Source organism: Equus caballus, chromosome 20 (genome assembly GCF_041296265.1).
Source record: "Equus caballus isolate H_3958 breed thoroughbred chromosome 20, TB-T2T, whole genome shotgun sequence".
In the NCBI taxonomy this organism is placed as follows: Eukaryota; Metazoa; Chordata; class Mammalia; order Perissodactyla; family Equidae; genus Equus; species Equus caballus.
The window spans coordinates 57,034,859-57,055,320 of NC_091703.1; the positions used below are offsets into that span (position 1 = coordinate 57,034,859).

The 20,462-nt window shown below is 36.4% G+C and overlaps 1 protein-coding gene across 42 annotated transcripts in view; it reads right to left on the reverse strand.

Moving 5' to 3' along the window:
* DST (dystonin) overlaps positions 1 to 20,462 on the reverse strand; it is a 440,189-nt gene that overhangs the window by 30,483 nt on the left and 389,244 nt on the right. For all 42 annotated transcript variants that reach the window (XR_011430068.1, XR_011430067.1, XR_011430066.1 and 39 more), the window contains 13 exons: positions 18,789 to 18,992; positions 17,297 to 17,528; positions 16,190 to 16,416; positions 14,692 to 14,814; positions 14,461 to 14,562; positions 12,271 to 12,372; positions 10,169 to 10,342; positions 9,668 to 9,823; positions 6,603 to 6,800; positions 6,125 to 6,253; positions 3,276 to 3,446; positions 2,273 to 2,428; positions 1,863 to 2,069 (listed from right to left, as the gene is read on the reverse strand). Coding sequence is in view for 39 of the 42 variants with exons in the window: in XM_023624291.2 (XP_023480059.1) it covers positions 1,863 to 2,069; positions 2,273 to 2,428; positions 3,276 to 3,446; positions 6,125 to 6,253; positions 6,603 to 6,800; positions 9,668 to 9,823; positions 10,169 to 10,342; positions 12,271 to 12,372; positions 14,461 to 14,562; positions 14,692 to 14,814; positions 16,190 to 16,416; positions 17,297 to 17,528; positions 18,789 to 18,992 (2,181 nt within the window). In the remaining 3 variants the exon portion in view is untranslated. The remainder of the gene's footprint in view (positions 1 to 1,862; positions 2,070 to 2,272; positions 2,429 to 3,275; positions 3,447 to 6,124; positions 6,254 to 6,602; positions 6,801 to 9,667; positions 9,824 to 10,168; positions 10,343 to 12,270; positions 12,373 to 14,460; positions 14,563 to 14,691; positions 14,815 to 16,189; positions 16,417 to 17,296; positions 17,529 to 18,788; positions 18,993 to 20,462) is intronic.

Here is a 20,462-nt window from a genome sequence, read left to right on the forward strand (position 1 = left end):
TACGTAGAAGAACTAGAAGGACTTACAACTAGGATATCCAACTAAATACTGAGGCTTTGGCGAGGAAAAAAAAAGAGGAAGATTGGCAACATGTTTGCTCACGGCCAATCTTCCTCACCGAAAAGGGGGAATAAAAATCTGTTATAATGAAATAAGAAGATATTTAACAATAAGCACAATAAGAGCATGGAATCACAAAGCTGCAAGGGCCCAATAGAGATCATCTCATCACAAATCTGCTCACCCTACACATCTCCCCTACAAAGTTAATCAATTTAAACATACAAACATGGAGCCCAGAACAGGTACATAAACTGCCAAAGTCAGAGAACTATGATAAACATCTGAGCCAAAAGCCAAGATATTAGAATAATAAAAAATAATTTAAAGAAACAGCTAGTCGCAGTGCTAGATGGTCTTACTACAAATAACATAGGCTAACAACAGTTGGATGGTAAGTCTAAGACATAAATGCACAGGTTCTAAGGCTGGCCCTGCTTTCAAAACTATTTTTAAGCCATACAAATAGAAGAAAGGCTATAGCTTTGCACTGAAAACAGTAGAAAATCCTTATAAAGTTAATTAAACAAACTGAGAAATAAAATTGATTAAATGGAGAAAGGAGGAATGGGGGGGCAACTGGCTACTGGGATCCAAGACACATCTATAAATTACACGTTCGTAACTCAAACACGCCTGTACTACAGATGACACTGCCACATATGTGGACAGACAAGCGTCAGCTCAGCATGAAGACTGTCTTAAAAAACATTAGAGACTGTCTATTCTAGAGACTCACTTACTACATTGAAAATATCATACCTCCCACTCAGAAAGGGATTTACCGTATGCAATCCCAGAATAATGCAGATTTGCCATTTCTAAAGCCTTTAAAAAACTTATTCTGACAGCTTTAAACACTGACACATGAAAAGATGTCCCATGACATCTTTTGCATCACCTAACTGAGCCTAGCTCACCAAAACAATGGAGTCCAACATCAAAGACAGAAAAACACAACTGAATGGGGCAAAAAAAGTGATTACAAAATTCAGCCTTAATGTTACATTAAGTTTCTAGTGAAAATTAAAAACATATGCCAAGCAAGGTAGGTGCATCTCTGTCTTCCCTGGAGTACAGAGACATAATTTTACCTTTTCCCTGTGTTTAGTCTAGAATGGAATATTGATAGCAAAGGAAGGGAGGAAGGAAGTTTCTGTGAGATTCGTGAGATCCTCTAGATTTAACAAAAAAAGCAGCCCCAGAAGATTTAAAGAATTAATTTAAAACTGGAATGGAGCTGTGTCAAACTATTGGAGGAGACGTGAAGGCTTGCCAACAAGTTGTACAGACTCAGAGAGGTGAGAGGTACCAACCAACTCAGACACTGAATGCGCCCTTTCAGAGACCTGTCTAGAGGGCTGCCTGGCTCTCGGCCCCAACAGTTTATGAAGACGGTTTGCCTTAGGAACCAAACAAAAGGTAGCAATATATAAAGTATGAGGTCTCACTCTGAGCACGAGAGCGGAGGTTGACAGGCCAAAGAAAAAACAAACAAACCCAGTAGCAAAAATTTTGAGCCTCTTTTCGGGTTTTAATGATAACAGTCCGTCTATGAAATCAAGCTATAATCAGCCTTTTCAAAATGAGTCCCCAGGGCCTGAAGTTGCTGCCAGGTCAAAAAGTGATGTCACCATTCAAACTCAGGCCACGGCCCTTTTAGGAAACAAACACCTTGGCTTCATGCCATGATCGTTACACCTAGTATAGTCTGCAATGAAAGTACCTTAATAACATAACATACAGTTCAACAGCTAGAACCCATTTCTTGCCCCATTCAGAGAATTTTTACGAAGGTTTACCTGCTTGGCCCGCTTTCTCGCCTCATCCAAAGATCTTCCTCGTTCTACAAGCCGTTGAACCACTTTTTCCCACCGACTCTGTACACTGATCAGCAGATTCTTAATTAGGACAACATCCTGTTTCTGACTAAAATATTTCAGGTGGGTTCCAGTTTTGTCCAGTTCTATTATCTGGTCACGGTGAGAATTTACTTCATTGGCAAAGACCTTCCCCCACAAAAAAAAGGGTATAATTAGAAACAATTGAAAAATGGATGTATCTTAAAAATGCTTCTGGGGTCATAAGCTGAAACTGTTCCAAAGGACAGAAAAAAGTTTGCAAACTACCAAATTCATGCTTTTGACATTAAAATAGTCTGTTTCTAAAAAGATCTGAAACAAGAATGCTATCCATCTGAGTTACAACATACCTTGTGTTCATCGATTTGAAACAAGACTGTGTCTAAGATAAGACTTGGCCGAGAAGCAACATTTAGGGTCTGTTCAGCCTGGGTCAGCCAGTTGATGAAGTCTTGGAGAGAATTGTGGAACTCCATTGCCAAGTTGAGGGCCTCTTCCAGTTTAGTCTGCGAAGACAGATTATTTAGTATTTGATAATATTTAAAGGTTTTTTTGTTCCCAGTTTAACCACTCTCTGGCAGATTTCCCTCCCATCCACACTTTATTTATGCATAATCTATATTACCTAAACAGTTTATGAATGTAATGGGCCTTTGCTAAAATACTAGCAAACCAGACCACTTTACATATAGTGAGAAGCATTTCATTGCAGCCAAAAAAGTTTTAAGATACACTAAAATTGTGGTTTGGGGGCAATTAATCACAGAATACAATTACTAAGCAAAATCTATAAAAAGAAAACTTGACATTCATACGATTAATTTTGGGGTCAAAATACTATGAAATATATATTACACTCCGTCAGTGAGAACACACAATCTAGCATTCCTAGCTTATGACTTTCCTTTAGCATGAAACAATAATATTTTTAATCCCTTCTCATGGACTTTTGTTACATAAGTGCTTATTATATATACAATCATTTCACGCCCTTGGTCTCCCCCTCTCTCCCTCCCCGCTACATACAGCCCTTTGCTGAAAAGGACGTGATCAGAATAGAATTATTTAACAATCCAGAATTTGAGTGGTTCACAAATTTAAAAATACACCTAGTAACACTTAATCTATGATATATCTTTATCTGCATTTGAATAAATTCCTTTAACTCTGTTCTCTTGTATTAAGACAGAATCCTGATTTCAACTGACCTCAGGAATCCTCCAAATGTATGCAAAGAAAACTTAAACATGGATTATTAAATGTTCCACTGATAATTGTACTCAGAGATAAGGAAAAACCTATGAAATAAAACAACTGAAACCTTCATTCTATTAAATTAATTAAGGCACATACTTTCCTTTCGTTGAGTTTGGTTTCCACCGATTCCCATTTTTCTTTCAAGTTATTTATGTCTTGGTCGATATTTGTCTCTGCAGATTTGGGGCATCTTGCAAGCATCTGCTGGCCTTTCTGCATCAGACTCTTATATGTTTCTTCTTTAACATCAAAGGCAGCACAGATTTCCTAAATTGAGATATCCCCCCAGAGTTACATAATTTTTAAGAGAATAAAATCTAAGAGTTCTTTTTCCAGGTCATCAATATCAAGTCCCTTACCATATATTGATGATCTAATAACCCTGATACATTCAAACTTTTCACTGTATTGAAATGACACCTAAACCTATGGCCATACCCTGTCTACTGAGAAATCCCAGAAATGTTGCTATAATACCAATCCATCTGGCATGCTCAGGTTTGTGAAACAATATTTTAAATGTTATCAAGGAAAGTTTCACTATACATACCCCATCAGCTTAACCTTGGGCAAGTAATTTAACCTCCCTGAATCTTAACCTCCTCCTCTGTAAAATGGGTTCTCTAAGTCTCTCCTCAAACTATGATACAATGACTGTAGTATTTTTTTGGTGTTATTCTGTGCTCAGAAGATGTACAGTGGCTAGAAAGCAAAGAGCCAGCACAGTAAGCTATTTCAGTTGATTATTCAGACTTTGGAATCGCAAAAGCCAAACCTGTGGGGCCGCAAATATTATTCTCCTTTATAAAGCTCTCAACAGGAATGCAGTGTGCATCTTCTACAGAGAATGCAAAAACAGATTGCTTACCCAAATTCAGAATTTAAGATCAACGAAACAGTTCTAATCATGCAAAAGATTAAGACCAGCTCTATGCCTTTGATTCAGCTATAATGTGGGTCAAGTCATCGCTCCCACTGAAAAATTAGATATTCTATGTCTCACATTTTCAACTTTATAATTTTTAAAATTGAGATATAATTCATAAAATTCACCACATTAAAGTGTACAATTCAGCGTTTTTTAGTATATTCACAAGGATGTGCATTGCTACTAATTTCAGAAAATTTCATCACCTTAAAACTTTGTAATTTCTTAAGCCTTAAAAAAAAAAACCTTTCTAAATATACTTACAATACCTATTAAAAGCTTTTAACCCCAAAGCAAAACCTTAGGAAACTGCAATAGCCTATGTTTTCCAGTTTCCTTCATTTCTAACACACCAAATCAAAAGAACGTTACTAAAGCAATATTACAAATATCAATAACTCTAGAATTCCTTAAATCATGGAATTTCTATAATCTGGTAAATTATATCAGGTTATATAGGAGACATTTTAAACATCCCACCTAAACCAAATAAGCTGATAACATAGCATTTTTCTAAAATTAAAATATTCTAAAGATAAGCTCTTTGCTCTCCAACTTTTTACTTATATTCTTCTAAACTAATATTTTAAAAATATTTTTTATTAGAGAATAACCCCAAGAACGTATGTTCAATAATTCATTAAACTTATACTTAATGGACACTGTAATAGCTATGCAGGTACTTCTAGGAAAGTAATGAAGTATCTGGAAGTCAGTCAGGTTTTATGGAAAAGGAAGACAAACACTCTCAAGTTATTATTTAATTACTTTTTCAGTGAAACAAATGGCTCTCTTGTGGCACAAAAAAAACACAACAGTAACAACAACAACAACAAAACCACACGCAAAATAATTTTTTTAAATGATGAATATATTAAAGGTGTCTAGAAAACTCTATACAGCATTAGCAGGATTTATTTTGACTGCTCATGGCAATTGTGAAATGAAGGAGATGTTACCTCTGCTGTACTCCGTCACAACACCTAAAAGATAGCTGCTTCCTCTCCAAACTACCAGATTCAAAATTATTTCCAGAAACGTGCAGTTTTAATACGATCTTAAACAACAATAGACATCTACTCAAGAGTACAGACTTTAATATACGATGAACCATTTATTTTCCCAAATCCCTACATACCTCTACTTTTATTTCCTAAGATACTAATTATCAGCATTTAAATATCAAAAAAAAAAAAATTCTGATGCAAACTCACAAGCGTAAATACTAGAGGAATACTTTGCAAAATCTGAAACAGGCTGTTTTCTCTTAGAACTTTTAGGGCTGAATTACAATGGGAAATGAAGAGGAAAGGTCAACAAATCAAAGGTAGCCTACGTTTAATTTGTCAGTCCATATTTCTAGGAAAGAAAGCCAAAGTCTCCAGTTTCATGATTTCCTCCTCCTGAGCCTTAAGAGTTGACAGGGCAACAGGACCTGGGCGGGAACGGCCCGCAGGCACACTGCTCCAGTCTGGACAATTCACAGAAGCCTCCCCCTGTCTCTATCTGCTGGAGGGGTGAGGCTGAAGATTCAGCCCCATCACCATGAAGACAAATGAACAAGTAACTTTGTTTTAACAGAATAAAAACATATTTTCCAGCGTTCCGTGAAACTAAGTGGGAATATCATGCTGACAGCAATAATTTTTAAGTCAATTCTGATTGCTTCAGGGGTTTTTCTTTTCACTCAACGCACAACAGTTTATAATGTTACAGAACGTAACATTACTATCCATACCGGTTTATCATTTTATGGGGAAAGGTTTGCTTCTAAAAAATGTCTGGACATCTAAAATCTCTTTTCACATACTGCCATACTAACCTTTGAAATAAAGAATAGGTTCCGACTTGGAAGATTTAATCAATAAATGGTGTTTCTAGCGTGTACAGCTAGAGATTTCTGCTGTAAACTGTATATCCTTTAAACCTCCTCCCACGATTAATTTATTACCAGGGCCCAGACCAAATGGTCAGTTTCTTAATCTGAGGCTAGAGCTGTCGGAAATAATATACTTACCATGTGGGCATTAAGCTGCTCCCTAGCTGTTTCTGGTAAACCTCCCAGAGGTTTGGATGCTAACAGATGACGCTCGGTGTCAGTCAGCCACTGCTGCAAATCCTCAATTTCTCCATGGAACCCTTTGGCCTGGAGCGATAGAGAGGGTTTAAGTTTGGCCCACAGACACTGTCACTTTAAAGCAGAAGATGAAGTTTATACAACCCCAGCCTGCTAAGCCTCTCTGCGGTCTTAAGAACGGCCAGGTGCCCCGCGATTTCCCTTGTCTTTCTTCATCAGGAGAGCACTAGTAGATAAGACTATTACACTAAGACCTAGAGAGCTGCGTTCTCATCAGCTCTGCTCTTTATCCCACTTGTTTTTATTCCTCTCCTTGAGGTCTAAGAATTAAACAGGGGTCTGTAAACCAATGAGAGAATCCCATGCTATCTTGGTCTTGAAGGCTATAGAAAGTTTCAGAATTTATTCTCTTATTCACCTGGCGCAAGGCACCATCCAGCTGCTGCTTCCTTTGTTCTGTTTTTTCCAAAACGTTTTGCCAGCGTTGATTTAAAGCCTCTAGCTTGTTGTGAAGGTTGCTTGCTTCTTCTCCTGCACTTGATTCAATTAGATCATTTCCTGCTTTATTAACGGCTTCCACTGTGGACTGATGGGCTAATACATCATTTTGGAGCACCTGAAAATATTAAGATAACACTGTTTCCTTGTTTGTAACATGTTAACATCTCTTTTAACACAAGTGTTTGATTTCCTGGTTCTGAAACATTCAGAAACAAAAACATCATATACGTAGAATTTTAATACTAATGAAGTTTTAAAATGATGGTCCTCTTTTCCCTTAACTTGGCAGCTTGCCTAGACACACCTTCAGTCTACCAACACCTCCTGAAATGATTATGTGAGAACACTGCTGGTTCTTCTCATTAGACTAGCTTTGCAATTGATGATATTAAGTGTCCAGAGATTATAACCAAATGGCTCTAAAAGTATTCATTTGATTCAAGCTTATTTTAATTGAACTTAATTTTCATGTCTTAAGTAAATTTAAAAGATATTTATTTCTACATATTCATTTTCAAACACAAAATTATTCTATTTCTAAGCTGTACAGTGCCATGCTTTACAATTAGCACTCGAAAAGGGAAAAAATTTTCATAGAATACCCTTTTATCTTCTCCTGTTGGAAGGGTGTTAGAATTAACTGCTGAGTTGACAGGACTCTCAGGAGGCCCTAACATCAAAGGGAAAGAGATTTCACTATCTATCAGGGATCCTCAAGTCCAGCATTCAAAGTTTAACTGTTCTTTTACTAGAAAATACACATATGAAACACTTACTATGGATCCCAGTAAATAATGCCTTCCTCTGCTGTTACACAGTGGAAATGTGAGAACAGATGAATAACACTTACAAGCACTAACACGGGGCAAGAGTGGTACGTGCAGAAAGCAACCACAAGGCTAAAAAAATCAATTTCTCATACTGAAAAGAATTACACTTTAAGAACAAATAAAGTTTAGTCATAGTTTCCACTCAAGAAGACTGTGGTTCTGTTTCTAGAAACCAGAAGAAACCTTCCTCTAATGTTAGTGAGAGTCCACGATAACCCTGCTCTACACTCACTGAGTCGGGGTTGGCAACAGGAAAGAAGAGGAACATCAGCTCTCATCCTGTGTAAAACATCCCACATCTGGAGGGAAATCCAGACCAGGGGGCGGTCTTCAGTGAAGTGCACTAACCATCTGCCATCCCCATTTCTCTGAGCGTATTCACTCACTTTCTGAGGCATCTGGTGAGGGAGTGTTTCTCAAAGGCTATAAAGTCAACTGAGTAAGCAATGATCTTTATGAAAAGCACGTACTTTGATATGTCAACAGTGGGAATCACTTTCAAAAGGTAAGAGTTAAATATTCTTTTGGTCAAAATATAAAAGTTAATCCTATAGAGTTCATTCTTCTAAATGGTCTGAGTCCCGCTGTAGAAGCCACAGCCTAGGAGCCAGAGAAGAAGGGAGGGGAGGGATGGAAAAATTCCCACCCTTCCTCCAGCCATTGTGCTGGCAAATCGAAGTCCTTTAACTTTTGACCTTTGAGAAATGGAAGGAGAAAAGGACTCATTTCTAACTGCTCAAACATAAAAAAACAGAAATAAAAGGTCCCCAACTCATCCCTCACCAAAATAACTGGTTCAGGTGCCTCGTTTTCCCACTCTTATGCATTCTACAAAGTTTCTGTCACTGATGTCTGTGACTTTCAGGACAATTGCTAAGTTTATGAAAATATAAATGCTATAAACTCACACTCTGAGAATAAACATATTTTACTTCTATGCAGAGTCAGTCTGACTAGTCATTATTGCTCTTAGCAAAGGTATAATATAGATTAGATAATGAAAAATATTAATGATGCAAAATAAGTCCTAACTGCTTAATCAGATAGGGTTGGGTGATGACTATAAATACACACAAAATGAGGTAAAAGAGGAAGAAAAATTTAAATTAGGGAAAACTACTGTGGGGAAAAGTATGAAAGAAGGAGACCAAACGAAGACTAGTCAAAAACTTTATCATGATCTTCAAGTGCTAAAAATCTACCTTTTATTTTAAAATGCTAATAAATATGTAAAATAATCAAAGTTTTTCTATTTGATAATCAAAGAAAACTTATTTAAGGTTGGATTTAGAACCTAACCTTAAATAAGATACCACTACTACTGTGAATGTTAAAGTTCTATGAAAGACTGTTGAATGTCAGGATAAACTCTACTCAGCATAACCTTTGATTCTTTAAGCCTCGTGACTTAAGATATAGGGAATTTTCTATTAGGAATTATCAACAAACTGTCACAGAGATGACAACAGTATAAAACTGTTTTGCATATATCTCAAGATAAAAATTTTCAATTTATAAGCTTTAAATGAAGTGCAGGACATATAAAGACTCCTTTAAATACAATAAATACTTTTAAAAACTAATTCAGAAAGAAAAGGACTAAGACATGAAAAGCCAGAGAAAAGTAAGAGAGAGAGAGAGACAGCAGGACAAACCACAACATAATGAGAGGTACAGACAGACAGACAGACAGACATATGTTAGACATGCCAAACAAGCAGCAAGTGACACACGGAGATAACGGTGACCAGAGGAAAAACACACACACACCTGCCATGGAAAAACATTTCGAATCTATGGCTTATTAGACTATCCCCAACAACTTTTAAAACTCTACTACATTAACCCAATGACAGGTACAATCAGAGGTGGAAACCTGTCATGTTGGCCACGCAGCCCTAATTAAAATTTAGCCAGGAATTTCCCATCCTTGCTCTTTTTGAGAGCGCCTGCCTTAAACGAGACAACTATTTTGATTACGATCTTATAAGAAGTGTGTTTTAAGTAGTTTAAACCTTAGTTAACAACATTAAACATGAACTTGTGTTAAAATTGTAAATTTGAAAAACGCATAAAGAAACATACCAGAAGAAATTTGATGACACTAGAAATGAACAGAGAAGAAACATAACAGGCAATAACAGCTACGTACATGATGCTTGGCAAGTTCGATTTCAATGACCTTAGGGTCCCCTCCAACAGGTTTCTGCTCACTTAGCAAGCCCTCGGTGTGTGTCAGCCACGTCAACAGCTCATCCAGAGCATGTTGGAACTGGCCCAGTGCTAAGAGAGCACCCTCCAGTTTATGCTACAGAAAGAGCAGAGAGGAAGAAAATCCATTTATGTATTCAATATTATGAACGACAAACATTTATAAAACAAGGGCCAAAAATCAACGGTTTCACACTGCCTAAGTCTACAGCATAACCAATGAAACCCAACCATCACATTCTTCTGCAATTTAGGTTTGAAACTCTTTGTGGTTAAAAAATAGCATGTGAGAAACAAGACGAGTTCTAAAGAAATAAGAAAATTTACGGGCTTCAAAAGTTTATGGACATAATCTCCTAATTTCACTTTTTTAAATAATTCTTTTACATTAATATATGAAATTGAAATTTCATAGTTTCTTAACAAAAATCTTGGCATTTACCTGTCTATTGATAATTCTCTCATCCAGACTATCCCATATCAATTTCAGTTCCATTAATGGGTCTTGAACGGTGTGTTTGTCGCTTTCTTCCGTGACTTTCTTCAGCAAAAGCTCTGCTTGATGGTTCAGTCTTTCCATTTCTATCTGTTGTTGATAGGCCTCTGTCTTAAATTGCTATTTTTATAAAAAAAGAAATATACAAGGCAAATTTGTTTATAAATCAGTAACTTTAAACAAAAAAATTCTTTAGGTTAGACCTTTATTCTAATTCACACTTCTTATTTGGGTCGTGGGGAAGAGGAGCAAAAATCCAACACCGGGTTTACCAATGAAAGAATTATAGATAAAAAAGATAAGGAAAATCTTTTCTCTTTAGTCAATGTTTTCTGAAAGATGTTTCTATTTATAATTTTGATATTTCACTTTTGGTCTCTACAATAAAAAATTAACAAATTTCAAGAGTGAACTTATTCCAGTGTCTAATTATATATATTCAATAAATGAGTTTTGAAATTACAGGAAAGAAGAAAATAAAATATATATTGACACAGATGAAACCCAGAAAAAATATCACTAAAAAACTCAAATTAATATTTCTTTCTCAAAAACATACACAAATCTTGCATCTACTGAACACTTCATGTTTTCGTAGCTGTGCAGTGTTCATTAATATTTAGTTATTCCTACGCCTCACCCACTGCTGACTCAGAATAACATTATTCTCTCTCCCGGTGCTTACTGAAATATATTTAATAATCTTGGCTTTGCCAAACCACAAAGGTTAGCGGATGATTGCTTGTAGTAGGAAACTGTCCTTTCATAAAATATTTATTTTAATCTGTAATAGCAAATAATTAAACAGTAAATAAATAATGGCTTAGCAGTCCCCTAGTTTTTTCCAAACATATTAAAACAATAATTAAAAAATAGCTAAGGTACAGTGAACACTTGCTATGTTCAAATTACTCTCAATAAACTTAAAGAAAATAATTTTATCCTCAATGTAAGCTAAGGACACAGAAGTGATTTCTCGAGGTCATTTGGCTATAAGTCGGTGAACTGCGGCGTAACCTCAGACAAGCTGTTTCAGAGATGGTATTCCTGACCAGCCTGCTGTAGGAAAACCACAGAGACAGATGCAAATATACAAAACAAATTCTCCTCCACAGCGGTGATTGCACATAAAGTATATCATGTGTTTACTACATGATCAGATAAAGTAAAAAAAAAAAAAATCATAATCTAACGATGGTAACAGCAAAATTCTCAAAAAGAAACAATTTTTTAAAGTGAAATATTATCCATCATACTTAGAGATGAAAATGCTATAATTTTAAAGCCAGGTAATAATTTTATACAAAAATCTGGTAGAGTTTATTGAAAATGGTGTGATGTCTCTGTGGATGGAGACAAAATTAGGAAGGAAACAGCTGATCCCACTTTGATAAATGATCGTCAGCACAGAGGAATGCTTTAAAGAGGAAACAGTCCAGCCATTTTCACAGCTGGAAATCTAGAACCATCAAAGAAAAGATTACAGAGGAAAGCAGATGGGAAACAACAAACATTTACAAAACAAACATTTTGGGAAACACCATTATACCACAGATGCTTCTTTAGCCTGCTACACTAAATGAATTATCTGAACACAATGAAGAAAATAAAAACTTTGCTGTATGTGTATTAACGACAATACCACACTAGTGAATAATAAAGTTATAAGAATCCTTACAGTATGATCTACACACACCTCACACCTCATCCTGCCCCACGAGGATATCTGAAAGGCTATAAATCAAATCTTAGGAGTGGCTGTCTCTCGGTATATAACACTTTCACCCTTTTGCTTACTTGTCTTTTCTGATTTTTCTATAATGAATGGGTATTGATTTAATAAGAAAACTACAAGTATTTTATATACTTTAAAGTGCATTTACATACTGCTTATTACATGTAGGTACTATATTAAACCAGCTTCATAATCAAAATGTAATAGTTCAATTATAATTATGTAAAATAAACAAATTTGTGTAAAGAATCCCATGAATCAAGAACTTAGAAATGCAAAGGTCTCTGAGAAATTAGCCAGCCTCTACCCATACCTTGAGCTCTTCAATCTGCTGCTTGACAGTTTCAAGATCCGTTCCGATTGGAGACATCGAAGCTAATTTACCACCGGCAATATCTACCCAGTCGAATATTGCCTGAAAAACACGTCAGTCCATGTGTTATTATAAGGGTACATTTGAAATTGCCACAACATCTCAAGCGTTACAGAAAAATACAATCACAAATCTATAAAGATATTACGTAATGAGCCTATTCTACAAATAATTAAGGTGGTTCACCTCAATAAGTAAAAGCAGTAATATACTGAAACAGTTATCCCAAATATGAAATGGATGGAACCTCCAATTCTGCGTCCAAGTTTGCAAAGGAAATTCTATCTTGAATAGAATCTTAGAATATTAAAAACTTTTTAAAAAGCCCATCTGAAAAAAAGTTTTATAAATTCAATCATATGAAATAAAATTCTGCACGCTCTCTTATGTCCCTCCTAAAAGGCAGACTGTGTAAATATAATGAAAGAAAAATATTTGAACCCATCTGCTTATTCAAATAATGAATAAGTTTATTGTTTGACACTTGAGTAAAAGAATCTGGCTCAACTAAACACTTACGTATTAATTAGATTAGCATTAAAATCCTACACATATGAGGATTAATATTAAGACTACTATTCTGAATTGCAATATAGCCTTCAAAAATCTCCCTTTTTTCCTGTTGTTTTTAGGAACAACATTCTAAAAAGGTTCAACTCATATTTTTTTCAGGCACTAAATACATAAAATTATTTTGCACTCTAATGAAGTTGCCAGACCATACAGTAGGGGGAAAAAACCTTGGAAAATACCTGGTATTTTAGTTAGTATGAATAAACCCTAAGAACTTTAAGCAGCAACCTGGGAAATAAACTTGACTTTACTTTACAATCAAACCTTACCACCTCTGGAGCTTTCAACATCTAGCCACATCTATTCAATAAATCAAGTTGACCCTCATTTCCAAAGGTGATGCTACCAACCTAGCAGTGGTAATGAGACCGTATAAGTCATGATGTCTAGCCTGTGACTTCCTACAGTTAATGGCTCCTGAGGTCCAATGGCTGCAGGTGGTGGCAGGGCCATCTCCAGCCATGGAAGAGGGCAACACTCAATGACCTACCAAAGGTATATGGGGAAAATATGACTTGGCTTCACATACTGAGGGCTGGAGCCTAATTAAATATTGGCCATTGATATCTAACCAATAAATTACCACTTTGGTTAAAAGAAAAAAAAGGAGAAGGGTGAAGGGGGAAACTTATAATAAGGTGTTATTTGTAGTGAATTTTTTCATATATTTCCAAAGTTCAAAACACTTTTCAGCTGGCATAATGCCTGGCTTGTGATATTTATTTTTACAAATATAGAAATGGAGTGGCATAATAAAAAGGAAAAGATGTTCTCATCTGAGCTTTAAAAATAATATTCACTTGGTGTTATGGAAATACTTAGAAAGGCTTTTTCCATATGGCAGGAGGGCTGAAAGATTAAACTCCTGCCAGCCTGTTAGGAAATGGAAGAAAGCTAAGGAAGGTAGAGAGAGAAATATCCCCGAGTTGGCCTCAACTGACAAGAAAATTTTTAATATTTAAAAAAAAGAAACTTACAAAATGGTTAATGAACTGAATGAGAACCCTTAGGGATGTGAAAAACAACTGTTAAAAGGAATTATATATATGGAAACGAAGAAAACACTTTTTACACAACAGATTATGACCTAATAAAACAGAAATCTATTTTAGTTCATGGGGAATACTGGCTTCGAATCAAATTTCTTTACTTCTGACTTTACTTAAACTCGGTGATATTTTTAGATAATGTTTACTCCTTTCATCTTATTCCACTCAACTTGAGAACAGAACTCAGATTCAGTTCCATTTCACTGTCTGGTGCTGAGCCATTTATGAAAAATACTATGTGGGAACATTTATTTTCACTTAAAAAATTAAAAATATTTCTTTTCAGAGTAAATTTCACTGAATATGCATATAAAAATGTATTTCTACATGTGTATAAATCTATACATATCTCATGTGTCAGATATATCTTCTAAAAGGCAAAACGTGAACTGAAGTAGGCGAGGCAATTGCATACACACTTGCAGCCCTGGGGTGACGTCAATGGGTAACCTTGTGGACATCAATTAGCATGACTCTTCCTGCCAGCAGACACGCTTTAATCCCTCACCTGCAGTCCATCTTGGTACTGAACGGCGGCCTGCATGGCCTCCTCGAGTCTGTCCACCCGGTCTTTCCAAGCTTTATTTAGAGAATCCCATGCTGAATTTAACTGTAATATAAATATTAGAACTCCTTTAGTGTCATATGTTTTCAACTACTTCTATCAAATATGCTTTAGTTAACAGAATGCTTTAAAAAAAAGACCTTCTGATAAGAGCAGAAAACACGCTAGTTGTACCTCATCTATACTCTTCTTGACAATCGGCTTATCAGGTTCCCCACACGCGGCGATGAGTTCAGAACCCAGGTTAATAACCATATCCAGCTCTTCCTGTAATCCATCTATTTCTTCCCGTATGGCCTAGGACAAGAAATGGCAACTTCAGAGTTTGAAGCAAAACCACACGGAAACTAAGAAGATATACAGACATTAATGGTAGTTAATCCCAGGAGGTGGAATCATGATCAATTTTTATTTTCTTCTTTCTTTTTTCTAAGTTTCTGCAACAAATTTTTTTCAACAAGAGAACACAAGAAATATTTTCAAGAAAAAACTAACAAATGTAAAATTCTTATTATGAAGACAATATTTAAGAAATAACTATGCAACAAATAGAACAAGTTTTTTTTAAAAAAAATATCAACAATACTGAAAAGCACAGACAGACATTTTGTTTTTCAAACAAACTAGTCTGGCGATGCACATTGAAAATAGACATAAGTAAAAGATGAGCTCAAAGACTTCACACAAATTAATGTATTTCTTTAGTAGATTTAGGATAAACTAGCTCTGGATTTACATTTTTACCCTAGGACATGTAAACTACCAAAAAACTATGACAGAAATGCAGTATTCCACCTTTGCTTTCATCTTCTTGGTTACATATATTTATTCATTCAAGCAGCATTTATGAAGCCTGAACCAAGCCCTAAACTGGGCATTGGGGATATAAAGAAAAGCAGACACGACTATTCTGCTCAAGGGCTCCGAGTCCATGAGAAAGACAGAGGTGTGATCAATGATAAGTCATACTGTGCGTAGAGTCCTTGGCATGAGGAAAGTATTATAAGAACAGGGACAGACTCTGCTAAGAATACAAGAAAAGATTTTACATGGAGGGTAACAATCCAGCTGAATCTTGAAGTTTGAGTGGGACTTGTCAAAAGAGTGGCAGGAAGGACACCCTACGGTGAGGGAATAAAATGTGCAAAGGTACAGATGCTAGAGACTGGAGCACAGCAGTTTTGGGGAAAGCCACTTTGCAGTTACCAGCAGAGAAGGAGCTTGGTAAAGGAGCGGTGGGAACAAATGGCTGGAAACACAGACGTGGGCAAACCTGAACCCTGTTCTAGGGAGTGTGGACTTTTTGCAGTCAGCAGTGAGTGCCTCTGGGGGTTTAAGCAGCAACGCAACGGGAGCAGATCTAGAGAGAGGACCGGCAGCATGAGTTACAGGCCTGGTAAGGAAAGAGACTATGGAGTAAGCATCTCACTTTGGATTACTTTAGAAACCGGAAAAAAAAAAAAAAAAAAGATGATGAGGCCCTGAAATAAGGCAAAAGCAGTGGGGATGGAGAGAATCTTTTAAAATACACGCTCTCTGAGTGCAATTGGTGGCTGTACTTTCAGAACCAAATATAAATTTTAGTAGAGTGATTCTGAATATTTACCAAAGGGACACAGTTTTCATTATACTACAACATAGTTTTTAACTTTCAATGAGATGTTCTGCTTACCTCTGCTGCTTCTTGCTGTTGTTTTACTACTGAGGGATCAATTCCAGGATCCTCCAGATCCCGGATGAAATCCTGAGTGTCTTTAGTGGTAACCACCAAGGACATGTGATCACACCAGAACTTTTCTGCTAATTCCATTACGTCCAGCAGTTTCGCTTCCCTTTCTTCCACCAGCGTGTGTATGTTCTCCCAAATGAAAACCATTTGGTCAAGTTTATCCTGAACAGCTATGGAGCAAAACAATATTGAAAAGGCAGTACATTAGCCCCATTTAAGCAATAAAGCAAAATGTTTGAGTTCACATAGAAACAGTGATTCAATTTTCAAAGTATGCAAAACTCGACCAAATTTTGGTTGACCCCAGTCCAGCGGGTATCACTGGGCTCAATGACCCACTCCAGACAAATGCAAGATCCGAGGGTGTCCTGCTCCTCCTGAACCAAGGCTCTTCTTGACAAAAGTGGATGCTCAAAGGTAACTCAGCTCAGAGTAGACCTAAGTTCACCAAGTTTCAAGTTCACCAAGGCTGGCCTTAATTCCAAAGAAAGTGAAATAACCACCTAAGTATACTCTCTATCCTTTCCAAATCAAGAATAGATGTCTGTTCTGCCCCAGGAATATAACAATGTATGGTATGTCTTTTGGGCTTGTTTCTTATCATGAATTTCCACTAACCTATGCTCATGCTCTTCCTTTTGACCCCTAGCTCATATCTGTAAGATGGCTGGCTGTGGTCATGGTTGCCATTTCTGTGGCTATGGGACAGAGCACCCATTATGTAAGGCAGTGTAGCCAGTAATGAGGAAAAAAACACTCCAGTTTAGTTTTATTAGTATTATGTTTTAACCAACTGGTTTAAAAGGCCCAGAGAACACGTGGTTTTCATACAATGGCAAACAGTATTTAACTGACTGATTTCACAAACACAGGAAGACATTAACAAGGGATTTACGTACACAGCCCTTCAACTCCAAACACGTCATATCTGTAAGATCTTTTCTAAAATTTGGCATATTGATATGCAAATAGACTGTCAGTAAACATCCTGAACATCTAGAATTGTTTTAAAATTCAAGATCAATTGTTTCCTTATCCTGAAATTATTACCTTTGGCAGATATGTCTTTATCAGTGCCCCCAGATCGAGCGATCATTTCCTCTCCCCTCTGTTTAAGTGTTTCATACAATGGTTGTAGTTTCTCCATGTCTACTGACACGTTCTTGTTTTCACTGATCTGCTCCTTAATCTTTTCCACCTCAGCAGAGATGGAAGGCGGCTGCCTCAAACGCTCCACAATGCGCTCCAGGCTCTCAAGGATCTGGTCTATCTTGTCATGGAACTAGTAATAAAACAAAGGGATCATTTATGAGGAAAAGATCTGTGATACCCAATGTGAAACTTAAATGAAAAAACATCTATTTACTATCGTAATCAAGAACTAAATCTTAGCCCTTTTGTTAACATATCCACCCAAAGAGTTATATACAGGTGGTGTTTGAAGACATTCCTAAAATCGTGACTTATACGCACCTCAGTGCATCAGACTACTTATGTAGACTACATTGTTTTTTGCAAATAATTGAGTGGATTCATTAAGAAATGGTATATGCTAATACATAATTGGACCACATGAGAGCAGCGTCATACCTACGGTTTCATTTCATTATAATTCAAATTAATTTTAAAAATTAAGTTCAATATAATCTGGGTGTTTATCAAAACTGATTGTTTCATTCACTTTTACTGCTTATTTTGGCATCCTAAAAAAGTTATATTATTAAATGTGAAATTCATGAGCAGTTTTGATTAGATTAAAGGGATTTCTTAAGTTACAAGTTTCCTGAACTGAACAATGTTAAAAAATCAAAACTAAAACCTTCCTGATGTTGGAACTGAAGTTTGTATTTAATTCATGGTCAAACACATAATCTGATTCATGAAATAATTTTAAACTTTTTTGCAAAAATACTATAGACAATGAAGCAAAGTTATAAAGACTTGATCATTTGTAGATTCTACACTGTCTTCAACATTAAAGGAATCATCACTCGGGATTACAGAAAACGAACCACTCCAATGATGGTGTATCTAACGACAAAAGCCAAACCTTGAAAACGGAAAATCTGTAGGAAATTTCAAATTCAACTTCTTGAAAAAAGATATTTCAAAAAGGAAAAAAAAACCCTTTCCAACTTTATATTATTTCCTTCTTATTCAGTCTATCATTCACAGTCTTTCTTCTTATTGTCTTCTTGGGAGTGTTTTATTAATAACGATAATAACACTTTCTTTTATCTCTCCCAATGGCAAATACTGCATTCTACTCTGGATGGATACTTATTTAAATATTTGGACAATGACAACAAGCATATGTTTCTTGAGTCACTGAAAATTATTTTTTATTTTATCTACAAGCGGGCAGAGAAATATAAGGACTGGACGCAAGCAAATATCAGCTCTGAAAGACAAAGGCATCAATACTCAGAGTTAATGTAGTGAAATAATTTTAGCTGAAATTTAATCAGGAGGTCCAAGAAAATGTCTTTCCATGCTCTGCTGTTCAGGAGAACCCAATCACATTTTTGATGTAAACAATTACCTGAGTAGATTGAGAAATGGCTTCATCCAGTGCCACTGCTCGCTTTTTGACATCTTCTTTGATTTGACTGTAAAGGGTGTCAGCTGCCACATACTTCTCTTGGATAGAAAAACCTTCCCCTGGGCTCAGTTCCAGTAACTGAGGCCCAGTTTTGTTCATCTTATCTATATGAGGCTTGTGTTCGGCGATCAACTCTCGCAGTTGCTATAACAAACCAAACAGCTTCTCAGGATCTCAGGGTCACACCTCCACATTACAGCTGTCTACACCCCAAAGCATCCAGCTGGCAAGAAACTCCAAACAAACGCCCTCCCCATCACCAGGCATTTAACACACAATGGCTCATACAATTCTTTGCCAGGAAGAGATGCCCCTGACATAAAGATTAAACAACAGTCTGGTCATGTCAAAGTTCCTTTAAGGGTACACACAAAAATGCTGATTGAGTGAAATACTGAATCCCAGTTCATTATGCATTTCATACCAAGAGCAGTACAACCTGACAAGAGTATTAGCCAAGGGTCATGATACAAATAAGGATTCTGAACTCACTATGTCCCCAACCTACAGAGACCAAGCCATAACTCTTGGTGTCTCTTTCTACACACTCATAATAGATACAAAAATTATTTAACAGGAAAGAAGGAAGGAAAAGGAAGGAAGGTACGAAGGAAAAGAAAGGCAGCTCAGTGGAAGGTAGACACAATGCTGAGAGAAAAAAAACATACATAAAGCTAAGTAAGGGGGATGTAATTCCACAAGACATTGTAATTATATGTAAACCAATATAAAATGTGCGCATATATACTAAATTATATATATGATGTATGAATCTATTATACATACATATATATGATATGTTTGATATATACATATGAATGAATCTATTTGTATTTATTTGAAAATGTTAAAGGCTGCAAGGGTAATCAATCTACCAAACATACAGCTATATACTGAGCATTATATGTAGGTATATTTAAGGAAAAATATGTGACATACAAATATTTTGCATAATATACTCTAATCAAGAGATACAGGGATATTTACACTAACGAATGAGTGTGGAATCCAAGTGGAGCTCCATTCCTGCTGGGGAGACAAACATAGCTGGGATATCTACACTCCATGAAACCCAGGACCTCCACTGAGAGTTTTTCATGGGCCGAATACAAAACCACTCCCGGGGGCAGAGCTGTCTTTGCCTGCAGGATTCTCGGAGGCCAGTCGCCATGCAGCATTGAGGGGTCTTCCATTTGTACCACGTTATTCATTAGGGTTCCCATCAGCAGCTCTTTGTCCTCACCAGAAGGTATACCTCCCTAACTGTTTGCTATCCAGCCGCTAATAGAAGCTTCTCTGAGAGAAATGGTATTCAGGAAAGACAATCTAGAGAAAAGCTACCAATCTTTTCCTGCAAATATTTTAACTTCTTTCATTGATCAAGAAGAATCACCAAGAAGGCCGCATACCTGGATTTTTACTCAAAGTGCCCACTAAAATCCGTCTACAAATTATTTTGAAAATTGTTGAAGAAACCGGCTCATTACATCACCACCAACCCCCAATGTAACATATTATTTTTGAAATGTTTCTGAAGGTGGTCTCAAAACTCTTTTGGAAAAGAGCTAAACAAACACAAATTCAACTTTAAAAAAAAGGAGGAGGGTCCAGTCT